The 23384-nt window shown below is 43.0% G+C and overlaps 1 protein-coding gene across 4 annotated transcripts in view; it reads left to right on the forward strand.

Annotated features, from left to right (window-relative positions):
- Window positions 1-23384, forward strand: part of trpm1a (transient receptor potential cation channel, subfamily M, member 1a) — a 70732-nt gene that overhangs the window by 30369 nt on the left and 16979 nt on the right. For 2 of the 4 annotated variants that reach the window (XM_048617069.1, XM_048617072.1), the window contains exons 15-21: window positions 77-106; window positions 1643-1938; window positions 2168-2396; window positions 3864-3998; window positions 4266-4397; window positions 14778-14906; window positions 17118-17369. In XM_048617069.1, coding sequence (XP_048473026.1) covers window positions 77-106; window positions 1643-1938; window positions 2168-2396; window positions 3864-3998; window positions 4266-4397; window positions 14778-14906; window positions 17118-17369 — 1203 coding nt within the window. The remainder of the gene's footprint in view (window positions 1-76; window positions 107-1642; window positions 1939-2167; window positions 2397-3863; window positions 3999-4265; window positions 4398-14777; window positions 14907-17117; window positions 17370-23384) is intronic. The other 2 variants (XM_048617068.1, XM_048617071.1) reach the window with 1 other exon arrangement.

Here is a 23384-nt window from a genome sequence, read left to right on the forward strand (position 1 = left end):
TTGTTGTCTCGTGCTCTGTGAGGTGACTAGCTCTTACTCTCTGTTTGTTAATTTATTTCACTCTGTCTTCCTGCAGCCAAAAGCTCTGAAACTTCTGGGAATGGAGGTGAGTGATGTTTGAAGAACTCTTGATGCTGTATTTTTGATGTACATTTGGTTTTTGATTCCTTTTGATCCTTGGTATGTTCTGTTTCTCCCTGCCAAACCTTGTCTTCCCCCAAGGAGTCATTCTTACTCCATGCCCTGCAGATGTCTTCAGTGTTTGCCCTTTCTAACCCTTCACATTGAGAGTGAGTCTTTGCATCATTTGCTTTATCCAACAAGACTGACCCTTAATCAAAGGTGATCATTTCACAGTTTCCTGTGACTGAATGGAATCCTCTGATCTCTCGCTAACACCTGAAGAAGGAGCAAGACTCCAAAGCTTGTGTTTTCAAATAAACCTGTTGGACTATAAGCTGGTGTCATGTGATTTTTCACCTTATCTACCCCAGTCCAACACTGGCACCTCCACGTATTCTTTTAAACAGAGTAAAGACTATAACAACATGGGTATTGAGAGTAACTCTTTGTATACTGGGGCAATTACACAGGTAATACAGTAACTGCCTGTATAATCAGGTAATTCCATTTGGTTACAGGGAATTGATGGGTGTGACATGGTAATGCTATGTAACAATGTCCATGTAACGTGGTAACTGTGTCACTAATAGGACTGTAATGATGTGTACAGGCAGACACACATGATAGGGAGGATACACATGATAGTAAGGTTAAAGTTATAGCTTCAGTGCTGTGCTCCAATGACTTTGTGTTGACACTGCACCCCCAATAAGATAGATGGAGGAACAACATTCAGAAGAAAATCTCATGAAATTAATGCTTGCTTATTCCCAATGCCACTTGTCCACGTGACTTGCAACAATCAATATTGGTCCCAATTGCTTGACCCCCTCCCCAGCAGGTATTGCACAGTCCACTCCCAGATACAAGAATCTCCTTCCTGTGAACAGGTGTCCAGGGTATTCTGATTGCACCACATGGAATCTGATCTTTAATAAAACAGCAGCAGCACCCTGCCCTGGTTCTCCATCCTGTGATTGTCAGTGTGTGTTACACAGTACACAGAAACAGGGTTAATGTTTCGAGTCCAGTGACCCTTCTTCTAAACAGTTCTGAAGAACAGTTAACCGGACTCAAAACCTTAGCTCTGTTTCCCTCCACAGATGCTGCCAGACCTGCTGAGTTTCTCCAGCTATTTCTGTTTTGTTTCTTTTAGATTTCCAGCATTAACAGCTCTTTGTTTTATTTTACTTTACTCATCATGTTAGTGGAATTAAATCCAATGCTGGCATTTTGTACACACCCCCTTGATTTCTCCCAAATCTGCACTTTTCCCCAATATCACTTTTATTTTCTTTATCATTTTTATTTTCCAAGGAGAAGATGAAAGTAACTTGATGCGAGAATTAATTTTTGAATGAAACAGATGTTTGCACTTTTGAGATGAGCCTGGTCGCAAGCCCTTGGTTTCTCTCCTTCATGTGATCTGGCATCATGGGAAGTGCTGGTGAATGAGAGATTTGTTGGTGTGAAAGGATATTTGCTACGTGCTTTTAACCCTGCTTGTGGCCTGTCCCAGGATGATGAACCACCCTCAAAATCCAAGAGGAAGAAGAAAAAGAAGAAGAAGGAAGAAGAGATTGACATTGATGAGGATGACCCAGCCATTGGCCGATTCACCCATCCGTTCCATGAGCTGCTGGTGTGGGCTGTGTTGATGAAACGGCAGAGAATGGCGTTGTTTTTTTGGCAGCATGGTGAAGAAGCTCTGGCCAAGGCCCTTGTCGCTTGCAAGCTTTACAAAGCCATGTCAAACGAGTGTTCTGGCAGTGAGCTCGTGGATGACATCTCGCAGGACCTGGACAACAACTCAAAGTCAGTCCCCCTTCCTTTTGACCCCACACTCAATTCTCTTTGCTTTTTTTCAAATGCACTCTCCTGTTCTTCTCTAAAATGCAGTTACTTCTTTGCAGCCTATTAAAATATAATCAACAGCAGAATTAAAACTAAAATTGATCAAGGACCTGTGAGCTGTTCAGTTACATATCTGTGACAGCTTCTCTTCCTTTGTCCTGTCTCACTGTTTCTCTCTCTTTTTTTGAAGGGATTTTGGGCAGCTTGCTGTCGACTTGTTAGACCAATCATACAAACACGATGAGCAGGTGGCCATGAAACTGCTGACGTATGAACTGAAAAACTGGAGTGATTCAACCTGCCTGAAACTGGCAGTGACTGCAAAACACCGCGACTTCATCGCACACACTTGCAGCCAGATGCTACTGACTGACATGTGGATGGGACGGCTTCATATGCGGAAAAATCCTGGCCTTAAGGTGCAATTCTCAGATTACTGCTTCAATCACAAAATATAAATGCAAACCCATTCATCTTTTTATAATTATAATCATAATATCTTCTCATTTATCCTTATGATTCTGCTACCATGATGCATCTTTAAAAATCTTCTATTGCTCAATGAATGCAATTCTCTTCCATTCCCCCTGCATGTGAGTGTGACTGTTTAGCCCAGTATTTATTGCCGATCCCTAATAACAGATGCTAACACATTGCTGTGGCTCTGGAGTATCACGTGCACCCGACCAGTTAAAGAAAGCATCTTTTCTTCTCCAAAGCACATTACTGAAGACCAAGCAGAGACTCGGAGACCATTTTGTAGAGCATCCGCGCTCTTGTGCACGACAAATGACAACACCTTCCAGTCACCAACCATTTTAACTCTCCCTGCCACTCCCTGGGTGACCCGTCCATCCTGGGCCTCCTCCAGTGTCACAATGACACCACCTGAAAACTAGAGGAGCAGCACCTCATATTCCGCCTTAGGAGCCTACAGCCCAATGGCCTAAACATGGAAATCACCAGTTTTAAAATCTCTCCACTGCCCGGCCTCATTCCCATGTCCAACCCTCCCTCTCGTTCCCGCCTCCTTGACTTGAAACAGCCTGTCCATCTTCTCTCCCACCTATCTGCTCCATCCATCTCACTGACCAATCCCCACCACTCCCTACCTGCACTCACCTATCATTATCCCAACAACCTTCCTCAGTCCCACCCGTCCTCTCTATTTATTTCAGAGCTCCCTTCCCCCTCCCCATTTCTGAAGAAGGGTCCCGACCCAAAACATCAACTTTCCTGCTCCCCTGATGCTGCCTGGCCTGCTGTGTTCCTCTAGCTCCACACTGTGTTGTTACTGAAGACAACGGGTTTTTACAACAATCAACAATGATTATATGGTTGTTATATCTTAGCTGTTTGTTCCTGATTTTTTAAAATTCAAATTTGACCATCTGCCATTCTGGCATTTGAACCCAATCCTCAGAACATTGAGGTTTTGAATTATTGTCCAGTGACATTGCCACTACACCACCATTTCCCCAAATTATTGCTGTCATTGTATTTCGTTGTGCATGATTTGGCTCTGGTGTTTCTTCGATTACAATCAGTGACTCCTCTTCAACGTGACATACTTGTCTGTAAAGTGCTTCATGACATCCTGGAGAAATGGCAAGTGTGATATAGAAAAAAAAGAGTTTCTATTTTTCCAGCACATTATCCACATGAAGACATTTGTCAAGGGATTGTTAATGTGGCAAGTGCAATTAAACTGCAATGTGATGAGTTATGCATTGTTCAAATGTTTCCATGTTCCATGTGGTATTTTAATTTTGATCTAACTGCCTACATTATAATCATAAGTGTTTATAAAATACAACAAATCAGTCCTGTGGTCACTTTTCATCCTGAATCTACTTTACTAACACATGATTTTGATCTCCTGTCAGATTATGTTGGGAATCATATTCCCACCAGCCATTCTCTTCATGGAGTTTAAAAGTAGTGATGATTTATCGTATGAAGCAACTGGGGACAACGAACAGGGGAAAGAGAAGGAGGAAGACAATGTAAGTGGGTCAGAAGTGTGTGGGATGGGACAGAGGATGACACTAGTTGGGGGGTGGGGGAGCGTGGGAGGACAGTTGGGATGAGGGCATAATCCATGAAGTTTAACCTTAAAAAACTAAAACAGGAAACATCAGACTCTGAGCAAGTGAATAATATGCTCAGTGTGGGACTGAACTATGTTGACCAGCAGTACGTTGTCCAGTGTGGAGTACTGACCGTGTACGTTGTCCAGACCAGGTATATACATTGTCCAGTATGAAATTCTATTCTTGTTATTTCAGGATGCAAACACTGAGGCTGTTTCAAGAAAAGGAGATGAAGAAGATGGGATGGAAAATCACAGAAGTATCCCAATTGGAAGAAAGATTTATGAGTTCTACAATGCACCAATTGTTAAATTCTGGTTCCATACAGTAAATTCCAGCTTTAAATGTAGAGCTATAGAGTCATACAGAACGAAAACAGACCCCTTGATCCAACTGGTCCATTCCGACCATAATCACAAAGTAAACTAGTCCCACCTACCTGCGCTTGGCCCATATCCCACCAAACATTTCTTATTCAAGTACTTATCTAAATGTCTTTTAAAAATTGTAACTGACCCACATTCACCACTTCCCACACGAACCACTCTTGTGTGAAGAAAATTGCCCCTCATGACTTTTTTAAATCTCTCTCCTCTCACCTTAAAAATACACCCCCTAGTCTTGAAATCCCCCACCCTAAGGAAAAGACACCTCCCATTCACCTTATCTATACTCCTCATGATTTTATAAACCTCTATAAGGTTACCCCTCAAACTCCTAAGTTCCAGTGAAAAAAGTCGCAGGCTATCCAGTCTATTTTTACAACTCCAGCCCTCCATTCCCAGCAGCATCCTGGTAAATCTCTTCTGAACCCTCTCCAGCTTAATAATATCCTTTCTATAACAGGGTGACTTAAACTGGACACACTACTCCAGAAGAGGCCTCACCAACATCCTGTACAACCACGACATAATGTCCCAACTCCTATACTCAAAAGTCTGTGCAATGAAGACAAGCATGCTAAACACCTTCTTAACCACCCTGTCTACATGTGATGCAAACTTTAAAGAATTATGTACCTTGGTGTCTCTGTTCTACAAAACTACCCATGGCCCTACTTTTAATTATTTTATTCATTAACAGATGAGGGCGTTGCTGGCTGGGCCAGCATTTATTGCCCATCCCTAATTGCCCAGAGGGCAGTTGAGAGTCAACCACATCGCTGTGGGTCAGGAATCACATGTAGGCCAGACCAGGTAAGGATGACAGTTTCCTTCCCTAAAGGACATTAGTGAACTAGATGGGTTTTTCCCAACAATCGACAATGGATTCATGGTCATCATTAGATTCTTAATTCCAGACATTTTATTGAATTCAAATTCCACCATCTGCCGTGGCAGGATTTGAACTTGGGTCCACAGAATGTTATCCAGGTCTCTGGATTAACAGTCCTGTGAGAATACCACTAGGCCGTTGCCTCCCCTATAAATGTATAAGTCTTGCCTTAGTTTGTTTACCAAAGTGCAATATCTTGCACTTATCCAAATTAAACTCCATCTGCCACTCTTCAGCTCATTGACCCAATTGATCAAGATCTCTTTGTAATCTTGGATAATCTCCTTCACTATCCACTATACCACTAATCTTGGTGTCATCCGCAAACTTAATATCCATGCCTTCTATATTCTCATCTAAATCATTTATATAAATGACAAACAAAAGTGGACCCAGCACCGATCCCCCAAGCACATTGCTGGTCATAGGCCTCCAGTTCGAAAAACAACTGTCCACCATCACTCTCTGTCTCCTGCCATTAAGCTAATGTTGTATCCAATTGGCAAGCTCACCCCAAATCCCATGTGATCTAATTTTACTAACTTTAGTAGACTATGCGGAACCTTGTCAAAGGCTTTATTAAAGTCCATGTAAACAACGCCTACTGCTCTGACCTCATCAATCTTCTTGGTTACTTCCTCAAAAAACTCAACCAAGTTTGTGAGACGTGATTTCCCTCACACAAAACCATGCTGACTATCCCTAATCATTCCTTGCCTCTCCAAATGCATATAAATTCTATCTTTCAGAATCACTTCCAACAACTTACCCACCACTGAAGTCTGACTCTGAGGCCTATAGTTCCCAGTCTTCTCCATACACCCCTTCTTAAACAAAAGCACATCAGCCACTCTCCAGGCATTCGGCACCTCACCCGTATTTATAGATGATACAAATACTTCTGCAAGGGACCCTGCCATTTCCTCCCGTACATCCAACAATGTCCTAGGATACACTCGATCAAGTCCCAGAGATTTATCCACCTTTATATTTTCTAAGACCTCTAGCACCTCTTACTCTGTAATGTGAACTGTTTTCAAAACATCAATATTTATTTCCCTGAGTTCTCTAGCTTCCATTTCTTTCTCCACAGTAAAAACTGATGCAACATAATCATTTAACATCTCTCCTATCACCTGATGTTCAGTGCGAAGACAACCTCTTTGATCTTTAAGGAGCCCTACTCTCTCTCTAATTGCTGTCTTGCTCTTAATGTACTTATGGAATCTCTTTGGATTATCCTTAACCTTATTTGCCAAGGCTTTCTGATATCCCCTCTTTGTCTTCCTGATCTCTCCTTTAAAAATGCTCTTACACCCTTAAACTGTTCAAGCGATTCATTTGAACTCAATTGTTTATATCTAATATATGATTCCTTTTTATTCTTGACTAGAACCTCAATATCTTTATTCATACATTGTTCTCTAATCCTACCAGCCTTACCTTTCACTCTAACAGGAGCATAATGATTCTGAGCTCTTGTAATCACACTTTTGAAAGCCTCCCAATTATCAGATGTCCTTTTGATCTGTGAATACTCTACTCCGATCAATTTTTAGAAGTTCTTGTCTCATACCATTAAATATTGCCTTACTCCAATTAAAGACTTTAATTTTCATGTAAGGCTTATCCTTTTCCATAACCACTTTAAAACAACTAGAATTATGATCACTAGACCCAGTGTTCCCCTACTATCATTTGTCACTTGCCCTGTCTTATAACCCAAGAGAAGATCAAGGTTTGCTCCTTTTCTCGTAGGAATATTTACCTATTGATAAAGAAAATTTTCTTGAATTATTCACCATCCAAACCTTTAACACTATGGTAGTCCCAGTCAATGTTTAGAAAATTAAAATCACCTATATTACAACCTTATTATTCATATATATATATCTGAGATCTGTCTATATATGTGTTCCTCAATTTCCCTGTGATTATTGGGAGGTCTATAGTACAAGCCCATCAAAAGGATCATTCCTTTTTCATTTCTAATTTCAACCATATATTTTCACAGGAGAATTTTTCAGAAATATCTTTTCTAGTTACAGCAGGAATGTTTTCCTTAATCAAAAACACCACTCACCCTCCTCTTTTCCCTCCCTTTCTATCCTTCCTATTGCATCTGAAACCCAGAGCATTGAGCTGATAGTCCTGTCCATCCCTCAGCCCAGCTTCTGTAATAGCTATGATGTCCCAATCCATGTTCTCAAACATGCTTCATCAGCCTTACCTGTGAGATCCCCTGCATTGAAATAAATGCAGTTTAATTCTATAGAATTACTTTGTTCTCTGACTTGCTCTTGTCTGTCTTTTCTAATTAACTTGATCTTTTCAGATTTAAAACCATCCTCATCTATCTATTTACTCTGCTACTTAGGATCCCTCCACCCCCTCTCATAGTTTACAGTCTCCCTTAATATTCCTGCTAGGATATTGGTCCCTTTCCAGTGCAGGTGAGACCTATCCTTTTTGATCAGGTCTCATCTGCCCCAGAAGAGATCACAGTGATCCAAAAACGCAAATCCTTGAACATTACACCACCTCTTCAGCCATTGATTTATCTCTTTTACCCTTTTATTCTTTCCCTCATTTGAGCTTGGCACCAGGTGTAAACCAGAGATTACTACTTCTGAGGGTCTGATTTTTAATCTTCCACCTAATGTCTTCTATTCACTCTGTAAAGCCTTAATCTTTTCCATGACTGTCACTTCCTACCAACACATACAATAACTTCTGGTTTTTCACTCCCCTCCTTTAACAATTTGCTTCAGACATTTTGAGATCCCTTTAATCCTGGCACCAGGAAAGCAACATATCATCCTAGGTTCACATTCACTGCCACAGAATCTTCTGTCTGTACCCTCGACAGGAGAGTCCCCTGAAACAATTATTCTTTTAAATTTTGACCAACTCCACTTAACATAAGATACATCCTTAGTGCCCAAGATCTGACTGTCTCTTCTATTTTCCTCTAAGAGACTATCCTATTCAACAGTACCCAAAACTGAGTATCTGTTTGAGGGAGGACACTTCTGAACTACCTTCTTACTTTTTCTGACAGTCATCTATCTATCTGACTGATCCTGCTGTGTAATCATTTCTCTAAATCTATTAGCCACTAGGTAGTGGTAATGTCACTGGACTAAATAATCGCAAACCTGAAGCCACTGTTCTCAGTAGATGGGTTTGAATCCCACCATGGCAAATAGTAAAATTTGAATTCAATAAAAAATCTGATCTTAAAAAGACTCATCTAATGGTGACCACTATTGTAAAAACCCATGTGGTTCGGTAATGTCCTTTTAGGGAAGGAAATCTGCCATCCTTACTTATTCTACAAAGAACAATACAGCACAGGAACAGGCCATTCAGCCCTCCAAGCCTGCACCGGCACATTTTGCCCTTCCATACTAAAACTGTCTTCACTTACAGGATCCGTATCCCTCTATTCCCTTCCTATTCATGTATTCATCCAGGTGCTTCCTGAATACTGCTATTGTGTCTGCTTCCACCACCTCCTCTGGTAACGTGTTTCAGGTGTTCACCATCCTTTGTGTGAAAAACATGCCTCACATATCTCTTTTAAACATTCCCCCCTCGCACCTTGAACCTGTGTTCCCCTAGTAATTGATCCCTCTACCCTGGAAAAAAAGCCTCATACTTTTCACTCTATCCATGCCATTCACAATCTTATAAACTTCTATTGGGTCGGCCCTCAACCTCCTGCATTCCAGTGAAAACAAACCCAGTCTAGCCAACATTTCTTCATAGCTAAAATGCCCCATACCAGGCAATGTCTTGGTAAACCTTTTCTGCACCCTCTCCAAAGCATCCACATCCTTCTGGTAGTGTGGTGACTAGACTATCTACAATATTCCATGTGTAGCCTAACTTAAGTTCTAGCCGCAGCATAATTAGTCTATCCTTCTACCCAATGCCCCTTCCAATGAAGGCAAGCATGCCATAGGCCTTTTTTATTACCTTATCTACCTGCACTGCCACCTTCAATGATTTGTGGGTCTGCACACCCAGATCCCTCTGCATATCAATACTCCTACAGGTTGTGCCATTCACTGTATAATTTCCACCTGTACCTGACCTTCCAAAGTGCATCACCTCACATTTGTCTGGATTAAACTCCATCTGCCAATACTCTGCCCATGTCTCCAACTGATATATATCCTGCTATATCCTCTGACAATCCTCCTCACTATCCACAACTCCACCAATCTTTGTATCATCCACAAACTTACTAATTAGACCAGCTACATTTTCCTCCAAATCATTTCTGTAGACCTCAAACAGCAGAGGTCCCAGCACTGATCCCTGTGGAACATCACTTGTCACAACCCTCCATTCCAAAAAGCATCCTTCCACCGCTACCCTGTGTCTCCCATTAATACACCGTGGTCCACATGTGACTCCAGATCCACAGCAATGTTTAGAGTCAACTGCCATCAGGGGAATTGCCAGCAATGCCCACATCTCATGAATGAATAAAAAACATTGAGAAAGGAGCAGGAGTGGGTCATTCAGTCCCTTGAGCCTGCTGTGCCATTCAATATGATGATGGTTGATCTGACTATGGCTTCAACTCCCCTTTCCCACCTATTTTCTACACCTTTTGACACTCTTGTTAGTTCAAGAAATTATCTAACTATGCTTTTAAAATATTAAATTACCCTGCCTTCCCAGCTATCTGGGGAAGAGAATTCTGCAGACACAAATCCTCTGAGGGAAAGAAAATTCTCCTCATCGCCATATTTTTAACTGTATGCCTTAGTCTCTCCCTTAAAGGGAAACATCCTTTCAACATCCATCCTATCAACTCTGCTCCGAAACTTATATGTTTCAATAATGTCACTTCTCATTCTTCTGAATTCCAGAAGCCTCCCTTTCTCTGAAGTTAAACTGGCTGGCCTGTAATTGCTGGACTTACGCTCACAATCTTTTTGAATAAGGATGTAAATTATAATTATCCAGCCCTCTGGCACCTCTCTTGAGTGAAAGTTTATGGCCAGTACCCCTCCAATTTCAACTTTCACTTCCTTCAATATCCTTGGTGTATTCATTCAGTTTTTTTGTCAATTTGAAATACTGTCAGGCTATCCAGTAATTCCTCCTTATCAATTTTGAACCCTTCCAAGTATAGAATTTCCTCTTCTATCATTGTGGCCTGAGTAGGATCTACATCTTCCTCATCCTCTTCTTACCCTCCTTTCACTGTTGATGTGCCTAAAGAAGACTTTGGGATTACTTTGCTGCTCGAATATGTTTTTTCACTTCCTCTCTGAACCTTTGGTATTGTTTCTAATTGTATTTTCTACCTGAAAATGCCTGCCATAAGTACACTTTTACTTCTTTATTATCATTTCTATCTTCTTTTTCATCCAGGGAGCTCTGGATTGGTTTGCCCTTCCTTTCCCTTTTAGGGAATATTTCTTGACTGTACTCAAACGATGTTAAAAAGATAGTCCATTGTTCAGCTATTGTTGTTCCTTTGGTTCCAGTCTATTTGGCCCAACTCCTTTCTGACCCCAGTAGTGTCAGTTGTCGCACAGTTATTTATTCTTACTCTGGATTGTTGTTCTTTTCTATTCTCGTCCTAATATAATGATACAATGAACACTGTCTCCGAAATATTCCCTCACTGACACTTGATCCAGTTGGCCCACTTCATCCCTGAGGAATGGGGAGATGGTGGCCTAGTGGTAATAGTAATAGTAATCCAGAAACCCAGGCTAATGTTCTGAGGTCTTGGTTCAAATCCACTTTGGTAGATGGTGACATTTGAATACAATAAAAAAATCTAGAATGAAATGCGAGACTAATAGCAACCGTGTGACCACTGCTGATTGTCATAAATACCAATCTGATTCACCAGTATCCTTTTCAGGAAGGAATTCTGCCATCCTTACCTGGTCTGGCATATATGTGAGAACACACTGACAGAAATTGACTCTTCAATGCCCTCTGAAATGGCTCTAGCAAGCCAGCAATGACCACACAAAACATAGAATCCCTACAGTGAAGAAAGAGGCTATTTGGTCCGTCAGGTCTACACTGACCCTCTGAAGACCTTCCCAGCCTATCACCATATTTACCTTGGCTAATCTACCTAGCCTGCACATCCCTGGACACTATAGGTAATTTTGCATAGCCAGTCCACCTAACCTGCACATCTTTGGATTGTGGGATGAAACTGGAATACCTGGCAGAAACCCACATGGACACAGGGAGGAAGTGCAGACTCCACATAGATGGTCACTCAAGGGTGGAATCAAACTCGGGTCCCTGACATTGTAAGGCAGCCTTGTTAACCACTGAACCACCATGCCGCCCGATGTACATCCCATGAATGTGAGAAAAAGAAATCCTACACCGAGGAATATAATTGCACTTTTTTTGTCCGTTGGCTCCAGCCATATTTTTTTCTATCCTTGGACCCAATGGAAAGTCCTTTCTCTCTAGCACGCTTCTCAACCAATACTGCCACCCTCCTCCTTCCCTGTCTTTTATCGAGTCACAGAGATGTACAGCACAGAAACAGACCCTTTGGTCCATCTTGTCTGGGATGAACAGATCTCCTAAACTGATCTATTCCCATTTGCCAGCATTTGGCCAATGTCACTGTAAACCCTTCCGATACATGTACCCATCCAGATGACTTTTAAATGTTATAGTTGTAGCTGCCTCCACCACTTCCTCTGGCAGCTCGTTCTGTACATGCACCAGCCTCTGTGTTAAAAATTCACCCCTCAGGTCCTTTTTACATCTTTCACCTCTCACCTTACACTATACCCTTTAGTTTGGACTCCCCTACCCTGGGGAAAAATACCTTGGTTATTCACCCTACCGATACCCCTCAAGATTTTATAAACTTCTATAAGGTCAGGCCTCAGCCTTCTTTTCTTACTTGCTGTGTTAACTGTGGGGAAGATGGATGGCTTGCTCCGCAGAATGGATTCTTAGCTTATACCAAGGAATATTTAACACCAGCTTTGCCCTTCCCTTTTCTGATGAAGGGTCTAGGCCTGAAACGTCAGCCTTTCTGCTCCTATGATGCTGCTTGGCCTGCTGTGTTCATCCAGCTCTGCACCTTGTTGCCCTTCCCTGAGCCAGGTCTCTGTTACAGTGACGTCATCATATCTCCACTTGACAATATGCACATGTAATTCCCCAAACATATTCACTAGACTCTATGCATTCTCATAGATGCAAAGTAACCCTGATTTTAGACTTTTTGTACTTCTTGCTCCAACTTTGCTCATTGACGTAATATTCTTTGTACTGGTGCTATTCATCCCTACAAGTATATAGGGTTCCATTTGGAACTCAGATAAAACTTGAAAAGGACAGCTTTGCATGGCCATGAGGAAAGATAATGGTGTGGGACTAATTGGTAACTCACAGACTAGCACAATAGGCTGAATGGCCTCCTAATATTGTGGACAAGGGATTGAGGATTAGTGGAATGTGGGAACGTTAATCCATCAGAAAATTGCAGACTTGCTTACCCCTCATATGCCCTTATCCTGATCACTTTATTTTTGAATTATGATGTTTTGAAATTCTGCCTTAGACACTCTGTACTGTGGAATTGTACGGTACAGAAGGAGCTGATTCAGTCAATTGTGTCTGCGCTGGTTGTTATACAAAGAACAAAGAAAATTACAGCACAGGAACAGGCCCTTCGCCCCTCCAAGCCTGCGCCGATTCAGATCCCTGACCTGTATCCCTCTGCTCCCTGCCCATTCATGTATCTGTCTAGATACATTTTAAATGATGCAGGCACCCACCACCCTCTGTGTAAAGAACTTTCCACGCATAGCTCCCTTAAACTTTTCCTCTCTCACCTTGAAATCGTGACCCCGAGTAATTGAGTCCCCAACTCTGGGGAAAAAGCTTTTTGCTATCCACCCTATCTATACCTCTCATGATTTTGTAGACCTCAATCAGGTCCCCCCTTAACCTCCGTCTTTCCAATATAAATAATCCTAATCTACTCAACCTCTCTTCATAGCTAGTGCCCTCCATACCAGGCAACATCCTGGTGAATCTCCTCTGCACCCTCTCCAAAGCATCCACATCCTTTTGGGTAATGTGGCGACCAGAACTGTATGCAGTATTCCAAATGTGGTCGAACCAAAGTCCTATACAACTGTAACACGACCTGCCAACTCTTGTACTCAATACCCCGTCCGATGAATGAAAGCATGCCGTATGCCGCCTTGACCACTCTATCCACCTGCGTTGCCACCTTCAGGGTACAATGGACCTGAACACCCAGATCTCTCTGTGCATCAATTTTCCCCAAGGCTTTTCCATTTACCGTATATTTCACTCTTGAATTGGATCTTCCAAAATGCATCACCTCGCATTTGCCTGGATTGAACTCCATCTGCCATTTCTCCGCCCAACTCTCCAATCTATCTATATTCTGCTGCATTCTCCAACATTCCCCTTCACTACCTGCTACTCCACCAATCTTAGTGTCATCTGCAAACTTGCTAATCAGACCATCTATACCTTCCTCCAGATCATTTATGTATATCACAAACAACAGTGGTCCCAACACGGATTCCTGTGGAACACCACTGGTCACAGTTCTCCATTTTGAGAAACTCCCTTCCACTACAACTCTCTGTCTCCTGTTGCCCAGCCAGTTCTCTATCCATCTAGCTAGTACACCCTGGACCCCATGCGACTTCACTTTCTCCATCAGCCTACCATGGGGAACCTTATCAAACGCCTTACTGAAGTCCATGCATATGACATCCACAGCCCTTCCCTCATCTATCAACTTTGTCACTGCCTCAAAGAATTCTATCAAGTTGGTAAGACATGACCTTCCCTGCACAAAACCATGCCGCCTATCACTAATAACATTTCTTCCAAATGTAAATAGATCCTATCCCTCAGTATCTTCTCCAGCAGCTGCCCCACCACTGACGTCAGGCTCACCGGTCTATAATTACCTGGATTATCCTTGCTACCCTTCTTAAACAAGGGGACAACATTAGCAATTCTCCACTCCTCCGGGATCTCACCCGTGCTCAAGGATGCTGCAAAGATATCTGTTAAGGCCCCAGCTATTTCCTCTCTCGCTTCCCTCAGTAACCTGGGATAGATCCCATCCGGACTTGGGGACTTGTTCACCCTAATGCCTTTTAGAATACCCAACACTCCCTCCCTCCTTATGCCGACATGACCTAGAGTAATCAAATATCTATCCCTAACCTCAACATCCGTCATGTCCCTCTCCTCGGTGAATACTGACGCAAAGTACTCATTAAGAATCTAAGTTATTGAAAGAGTCCCACTGTCTCTGATATTTCAGCTTGCAAATACACTTTGTTATTGATCTTTGCACACCCTGTGAAATTATAGGTACTCCTTATTCAGAAGGCATCTCTGTCTGTTCTTCCACAGATGGCATATCTTGCTTACTTGCTGCTCTACAACTATGTAATACTGGTGAAGATGGATGGTTTGCCCTCGATTGCAGAATGGATTCTCATTTCGTACATTTTGATGTTGGCAGTTGAGAAAATCAGGGAGGTGAGGAAATCATGTCATTTTGTCACTTTCAAACCTGATCTTTCAGTTATGGTGTCCCCAAAATGGAGATCTGTGTTTCAGTACATTTAACCTTAACATGGGAGACTGTAATGGGGAAGGTAACTTTGGGAAAAGGTCATTGACCATGCAGGAAGGTCACTGGTTTTGGGGGAGTGTCATTGGTCAGTTGGAGAATGTCAGTTTTGGGCAAGGTTATGTGTTGGGGTCAAAGATCACTGACCACAGACAAGTCAGAGAATGCAGCAGAATGGTCATCAACTGAAACAGAAGGTTACTAACTTATTGAAGGTTTCATTCAGTCTACTGCCTGCCAAGGCTTTTGTCAGGTTACTAATACTCCAGTAATTATCTGTTTGGACACTGAAAAACCTATCCCATCTGTATGTGTACTTCCAGGATCCATATCCTCTGTCCTTACAAGAAAAGTTCCAAGAAAAGGATCCACCATCCATGGTTAATGAAGAAGGTTAAAGATAACATCAAACTTAAAGAAAAGATAGATAATTGCACAAATATGGGTGACGGGGGGGGGAAGTCTAAAGGACATGTGTGAGGCAAGTCTTTTGCACAGAGTGTGGTAGGTGCATGGAACATGTTGCCAGAGGAGGTGGTAGAAGCAGATATATTAGACACATGTGTGATATGGACCATGTGCAGGCAGATGTGATTAGTTTAGAATGGCATCATGATCAGTACATTCATAGTGAGCTAAAGAGCCTGTTCCTGTGCTGTACTATTCTGTGTTCTGCCCTGACTGTTTTGAAGACTGTCAAATGGCACTGTCTCCCTGTGTCATAGGACATAAGTTATAGAATCATACAGATGTACAGCACAGAAACAGATCCTTTGGTCCAACATGTCCATGCTGAGCAGATATTCTATATAAATCTATTCCCATTTGCCAGCATTTGTCCCATATCCCTGTAAACCCTTCCTATTCATATACTCATCAAGATGATCTTGTTTCTAGTTAATAGCCCATTTTTAAAAATCTGTCTTCTACTATTTGTTTTCAAAAGCATCGAAGTATTTACCTCAAGGGTCTTTTCGAAAAGCCTCTTTAAAGTCCACTTCAAGAACTCAATTTAAAATCACAATAATAACATTGTCATGAATATTCATCACAGGAGAATGATGAAAATCAGGTAACTACAGGCCAATTAGCTTAGCATCTGTCAAAAGGAAGATGAGAAAATGTAGAATTGTCCATTTTAGCAAGAGTAAAAATGAATCATATTATCTGAATGGTGAGTAATTGTCGAGGGATATGTGCCTCTTGGTGCATGGTTCACAAAAGGTTAAACTACGAGTACAGCAAGTAATTAGGAAAGCTAATAGAATATTGTTCCTTATTGTGAGGGGAATGGAATACAAAAGTCGGAAAGTTATGATTCCATTGTACAGGGGACTGGTGAGACCAGTCTGGAGAATTGTGGAGTATTGTGTACAGTATTGGTCTCTTTATTTAAGGAAGGATGAAAATGTATCAGAAACAGTTTGGTGAACATTTACCAGACTAATATCTAGATTGATAGGAATGGGTGGATTGTCTTATAAAGAAAGATTGGACAGACTAGGCTTTTGTTTGCTGGAGTTTAGAACAGTAAGAGGCAATTTGATTCAAATTTACAAGATCCTGAGGGAACTTGACAAGAATGGTGTGTGAAGGATCTTCCTTCTTGTAAAAGAATCCAGATCTAAGGGCTAGTAAGAACTGCCGATGCTGGAGTCGGAGATAACACAGTGTGGAGCTGGAGGAGCACAGCAGGCCAGGCAGCATCAGCGGAGCAGGAAAGTTGATGTTTCGACCTAAGGGCATTGTTCAAATTAAAGGATCATCCATTCAAGACAGCGGTGAGGCAAAAACGTTTCTCACAGAGTGTCATGACTCTTTCAAACCCTCTTCCTCAAAAAGTGGAGGAAGCAAAATCTTTGAAGTTAGAAGGTTTTGATTAGCAATGGGATGAAAGGTTATTTAGAAGGAGATGGGAATCTGGAGTAATCAATCAACCATGATCTTATTGAATGGCAGAGCAGGCTTGGAGGACGAAATGACCTACCCTTGCATCTAATTTGTATGCTCATATGTATTACACCAAACTCACCATAAATGTACACAAATTGGGGTGACATATTTGTGCCTCATGAGTAATGACAAATTCATTCTTGTTAATTTATTTTTAAATTTAGATTCTGATGTCAGAGCCAAGTAAACTGAGGCAGAAGGTGAAGGTGTGGATGCAGGAATACTGGAATGTCACTGACATGGTGGCCATCGCTATCTTCAGCTGTGGTGTGTTACTGCGGCTCCAGAGTCAACCCTATATGAGCTATGGTCGTGTCATCTACTGTGTGGACATCATCATCTGGTATATCCGTGTCCTTGACATCTTTGGTGTCAACAAGTACCTTGGGCCCTATGTGATGATGATTGGGAAGATGGTGAGTGAGGCCTGACATCTGAGTCACAAACCCGAAGAATCTGTACTTTACTATAAGACCATAAGACACAGGATCAGAAATTAGGCCATTCAGCCCATCGAGTCTGCTGCGCCATTCAAACAAGGCTGATAAGCTTCTCAACCCCATTCTCCCGCTTTCTCCCCATAACCTTTGATCCCCGTGACAATCAAGAACCTATCTATCTCCGTCTTAAATATACTCAATGACCTGGCTCCACAGCGTTCTGTGGCATTGAATTCCTTAGATTCACCACTCTCTGGCTGAAGAAGTTTCTCCTTATCTCCGATCTAAAAGGTCTTCCCTTTACTCTAGGGCTTTGTCCTCAGGTCCTAGTCTCTCCTGCCAATGTAAACACCTTTCCAACAGTCACTCTGTCCAGGCCATTCAGTAACCTAGTTTCCACTTCACAGCTGTCTTACATTGTAGTACATTCTAATTCCTCCCAGTACAGTTGAATACTGTATGTTGAATAATACATATTGAATTTTAATATGGAACAGCAAGGAAGGGACAGGTAATTCCCTTTTAAACCTAGATCGCACCCTTTTCGGATCATACTCATTTCTTTGTGGAAAGACTTGGAAATTCTCCTCAGCTGCAAGCTGACAAAACGTTATAATTGGGTTCAAAAACAAAGTTGCTGGAAAAGCTCAGCAGGTCTGGCAGCAGCTGTGGAGGAGAAAACAGAGTTAACATTTCGGGTCTGGTGACCCTTCCTCAGTTCTGCTGACCTGCTGAGCTTTTCCAGCAACTTTGTTTTTGTTCCTGATTTACAGCATCCGCAGTTCTTTTGGTTTTTGTTATAATTGGGTTCCCTTCACAGACTTTAGTGCAGCCACCATCTGCTGCTAGTTCTTTAAATCAAGCTCCACATCCTCATTTATAGATCCTGTTATGATTTTACTATGCCTAGCCTTCATGCTAATTTGCAGTTCTTTCAACTCTTGCCCCACACAGTAGTTCCAGAATACTTCTACTTCCCTGTCTTCGACCATCAGCTGCTGATTTTTAATCTCTCTGCCTCTGTCTCTGGAGTTTCCATAGACCACACAATTTCCCAACTTCAAAAAAATCCCTCAAAACTCTGGGCTGTGTCTTTGGTATCTACCCCTTACTTCTTACTGTCTGCTACTCACTGCCCCCCTACCCCCACGTCAGTCCTCCTGGGGTGTTTCTCTGTGGAGTGTGACAATATTGAAGCAGATTGTGGAGGAGGTTAAAACTTCTGATGCAGGATTTGTAGAACCTTACTCCCAAGGCTGTAGATCTCCCTGTGTTTGGGCAAATGATGACCTGAAGTTACCACTCACCTCCAATTGGGTTGTGATCAGCAGAGGGGAAGGACTGGCTCTGCACCTTTCCCAGGATCAGGATGTGTGGGAGAGGAGGTGGAGTTGAAGACAGTTCGGAAAACAGAAAATACTGCAAGTACTCCAGAGGATTGAGTGACCAAACAGTGGGAGGAATGAAATATAAACAGCAAATGCTGGAAATGTGCAGCAGACCCTACAGCTTCCACCTTGCTGTTTGTAATGACAGCAGTCATCTCAAGCTCCTATTCCCTGTCTCGGTCTGTGGTCCCTTTACTGTCTCAAGTTTCTAACAGTCTAGTATTCTCTGGGTGAAGTAGACAATGAACACATTAAATACAAACAAAATCCAGAAAGTACAGCAACTGTTTCTGAAATTAAATGGCCATCTACTGAAACTTTTACATCGGGGCAGATGAGGAAATTCTCTTCTTCATATTCGAACATTTCCTGAAGAAATTTTACGGATTATGATTTTAATTTCATGATTTCAAAGGGAATAGCTGTTCCATCTGGTCTCACTTAAAGGGAACCTGCTTCATGTTTCATAAACAAAGGTTCTGTGAAGGCTTCTTGAGTTTTCTTTGGCCCTTTGAGGATAGAAATAAGTTTGGATAAAAGCTTCAATTGTATGTTATAAATAGAACTCTCTGTGTCATCCTATCAACACAATCTTTTCACTTAAATTCATAGCAGAGTTTCTGTAAGGAGATCAATGCTCCTAGGTTTTGTCCCATAGTTAACATGAGGGTGGTATGCAAAATTAACAATTACCACTTAATTCTATGTAATGCATCAGGGATGTATTTGAAAGTGCATCATATTTCCCGATCTACTCTGTAATATATTAAATCAAATGGTAAAGTCACCGTATTCCCAGAGGACCAAATTAGAGCGAGATGATTGGTGGTGAGTTTAACCTGAAGATCACCATGCTTCAGATGAGGAGAGAGGTTCAGAAGGTGGGACTTTCATGGTGACCTCAGTCAGTCCATGAATTGAACCCATGATGTTAGTATCACACAGTTCCACAAACCAGCCAACTGATTCTCAACATACTAAAGTCAAGTATCAGCAAAACAGTATCATCATGCTAAAGCCATCAGTCATTTACTTCCAACTAAGAAAACCATAAGTCTACAGGAAGATGGTAGGTAAGTACTTAAATAGTTAGAATTAATCTGTCAGATGGTAACATATTCTTGGATCAGATTTATTATTCAGCTCCATAACCTGCAAGACTCTAATCTTTTGCAGCCTTCCCTGTACAGTGTCATTGGTGAGTAGGATGGTTCCCAAAATAAAAGATAGAAAGTGCTGGAGAACCTGTGCAGATCTATCAGCATCAGTGGAGAGAAAAACAGAGTTAAAGTTTCAAGGCCGGTAGGACTGCATGTGATGGTGGTAGAGGCAGAAACTCTTATAACATTTAAGAAGTATTTGGGAATGAGCTGCCAGAGGAAGTGGTGGAGGCTGGTACAATTACAACACTTAAAAGGCATCTGGATGGGTACATTAATAGGAAAGGTTTAGAGGGATAAGGGCCAAATGCTGGCAAATGGGACCAGATTTATTTAGGATATCTGGGTGGCATGGACGAGTTGGACCAAAGGATCTGTTTCCGTGGTGTACATCTCCATGACTCTAGGTGTATACTTGTGATGCCAAGGCGTACAAGGCTGGAAAATGGGATTAGAATAGTTAGATGCTTTTCCTTCGCAGTAGAGTGGAAATGGGATCGAGCTCTATGTGTTTGTTGATGGCTTTCTTCGTGGAGTACCATGCTTCTAGGAATTCCCATGCTTGTCTCTGCTCTGCTTGTCCCAGGATCTTGGTGTTGTCCCAGTCGAATTGGTCGTTCTCCTTATCCACGTGGTTAGAGATAAGTGAGTGTTGGTCGTGTCTTTTTGTAGCCAACTGATGTTTCATGTAGAGATAGTAGGAACTGCCGATGCTGGAGAATCTGAGATAACAAGGTGTAGAGCTGGATGAACACAGCAGGCCAAGCAGCATCAGAGGAGCAGGAAAGCTGACGTTTCGGGTCTAGACCCTTCTTCAGAAATGGGGGAGGGGAAGGGGATTCTGAAATAAATAGGGAAAGAGGGGGAGGCGGAATGAAGATGGATAAAGGAGAAGATAGGTGGAGAGGAGACAGACAGGTCAAAGAGGCGGTGTTGGAGCCAGTAAAGGTGAGTGTAGGTGGGGAGTTAGGGAGGGGATAGGTCGGTCCAGGGAGGACGGACAGGTCAAGGAGGTGGGATGAGGCTAGTGTGTAGGAGATGGGTGTGGAGCTTGAGGTGGGAGGAATGGTTAGGGAGGCGGGGATGAGCTGGGCTGGTTTTGGGAAGCGGTCAGGAGAGGGGAGATTTTGAAGCTTGATACCCTTGGGCTACAGGGTTCGCAAGTGAAATATGAGATGCTGTTCCTGCAGCCTTCGGTTGGCATCATTGTGGCAATGCAGGAGGCCCAGGATGGACATGTCGTCCAAGGAGTGGGAGGGGGAGTTGAAATGGTTCGCGACTGGGAGGTGCAGTTGTTTGTTGCGAACCGAGGGTAGGTGTTCCGCAGGGAGGTCCCCAACCCTCCGCTTGGTTTCCCCGATGTAGAGGAGGCCACATTGGGAACAGTGGATACAGTATACCACATTAGCAGATGTGCAGGTGAACATCTGTTTGATGTGGAAGGTCTTGTTAGGGCCTGAGATGGGGGTAGGGGGGAGGTGTAGGGGCAGGTGTAGCACTTGCTCCGGTTGCAGTGAGAAGTGCCGGGGGTGGTGGGGCTGGTGGGGAGTGTGGAGCAGACAAGGGAGTCACGGAGAGAGTGGTCCCTCCGGAAAGCAGATAAGTGTGGGGAGGGAAAAATGTCTTTGGTAGTGGGGTCCGATTTCAGATGGCGGAAGTGTCGGAGGATGATGCGTTGGGTTCGGAGGTCAGTGGGGTGGTACGTAGGGACGAGAGGGATTCTGTTTTGGTTGTTATTGCGGGGAGGGGGTGTGAGGGATGAGTTGCGGGAAATGCGAGAGACACGGTTGAGGACATTTTCGACCACTGTGGAGGGGAAGTTGCAGCCCTTGAAAAACGAGGACATCTGGGATGTCTGGGAGTGGAATGCCTCATCTCAGGAACAGATGCGGCGGAGGTGAAGGAATTGGGAATAGGGGATAGCCTTTTTGCAGGAAGGTGGGTGAGAGGAGGTGTATTCTGGGTAGCTGTGGGAGTCAGTAGGCTTGAAATGGATATTGGTTTCCAGGTGGATGCCAGAGATGGAGACAGAGAGGTCCAGGAAGGAGAGAGAGGTATCAGAGATGGTCCAGGTGAACTTAAGGTTGGGGTGGAAGGTGTTAGTGAAGTGGATGAACTGTTCAAGCTCCTCATGGGAGCATGAGGCGGCGCCGATACAGTCATTGATGTAATGGAGGAAGAGGTGGGGGATAGGGCCAGTGTAGCTTTGGAAGAGGGATTGTTCCACGTAACCTACAAAGAGGCAGGCATAGCTTGGGCCCGTGCAGCTACCCATGGCCACCCACTGTGTCTGTAGGAAGTGGGAGGAACTGAAGGAGAAGTTGTTAAGGGTGAGGACAAATTCAGCTAAGCGGATGAGGGTGTCAGTGGAGGGGGACTGGTCGGGCCTGCGGGACAGGAAGAAGCGGAGGGCCTTTAGGCCATCTGCACGGGGAATGCAAGTGTATAGGGACTGGACGTCCATGGTAAAGATGAGGTATTGGGGACCAGGGAATTCCTGTTTGTCCAATGTAGTGTTTGTCACAGTCTCTGCAGGGAATCTTGTATATGACATTGGTCCCGTCCATAGTGAGTAGTGGGTCTTTGGTTCAGGTGAGCAGTTGTCATGGGGTTGATGTGACAAACAGAGACTGTGACAAACACTACATTGGACAAACAGGAAGGAGATTAATAACAAGGGTACACGAACATCAATTGGCTACAAAAAGACACGACCAATACTCACTCATTTCTATCCACATGGATAAGGAGAATGACCAATTCGACTGGGACAACACCAAGATCCTGGGACAAGCAGAGCAGAGACAAGCACGGGAATTCCTAGAAGTGTGGTACCCCACGAAGAAAGCCATCAACGAACACATAGAGCTGGACCCCATTTCCATTCCACTGCGAAGGAAAACCGGAAGTGAGGTAATCCAGCTCAATGGACTCCAGAATTTAAACAATAGGCAGGAAAACAGAACGGCGCTTCATTGGCGGCTGCACTGATGATGTTACCCAGCAGGGTAATGAAACGTCTGCGAAACAACGAACCAGCTCAGCGAGCCAACCAACCACAACATCCACAACCCAAGCTACAAATCTACTCTAAAACCTTAGATGCTATATGACTCTCTGACTCTATAAATATAGATTGCCTACTATTTTCTTGTAGGCTTATGGTTTTCTTAGTTATCTTAGTCGGAAGTAAATGGCTAATGGTTTTAGCCTGATGATACTGGTTTGCTGATACTGTCTTTAGTATGTTGAGGGTTGGTTAGCTCAGTTGGCTGGTTTGAAATAGGTTCTGACAAATGGGATTGGAACCAATAACAGAATCTGCTAATGCAGGTTGAACCTGTGTATGCATCTGGTCAGCTTTATGTTGCAGCTCCTGTTGTACACAGTAGACAGATAGAGAGAAACCAATCCCTTTAAATACACCCCAACAGCCATCATAG

The sequence above is a fragment of the Rhincodon typus genome, chromosome 36 (genome assembly GCF_021869965.1).
Source record: "Rhincodon typus isolate 14 chromosome 36, sRhiTyp1.1, whole genome shotgun sequence".
Taxonomy (NCBI): domain Eukaryota; kingdom Metazoa; phylum Chordata; class Chondrichthyes; order Orectolobiformes; family Rhincodontidae; genus Rhincodon; species Rhincodon typus.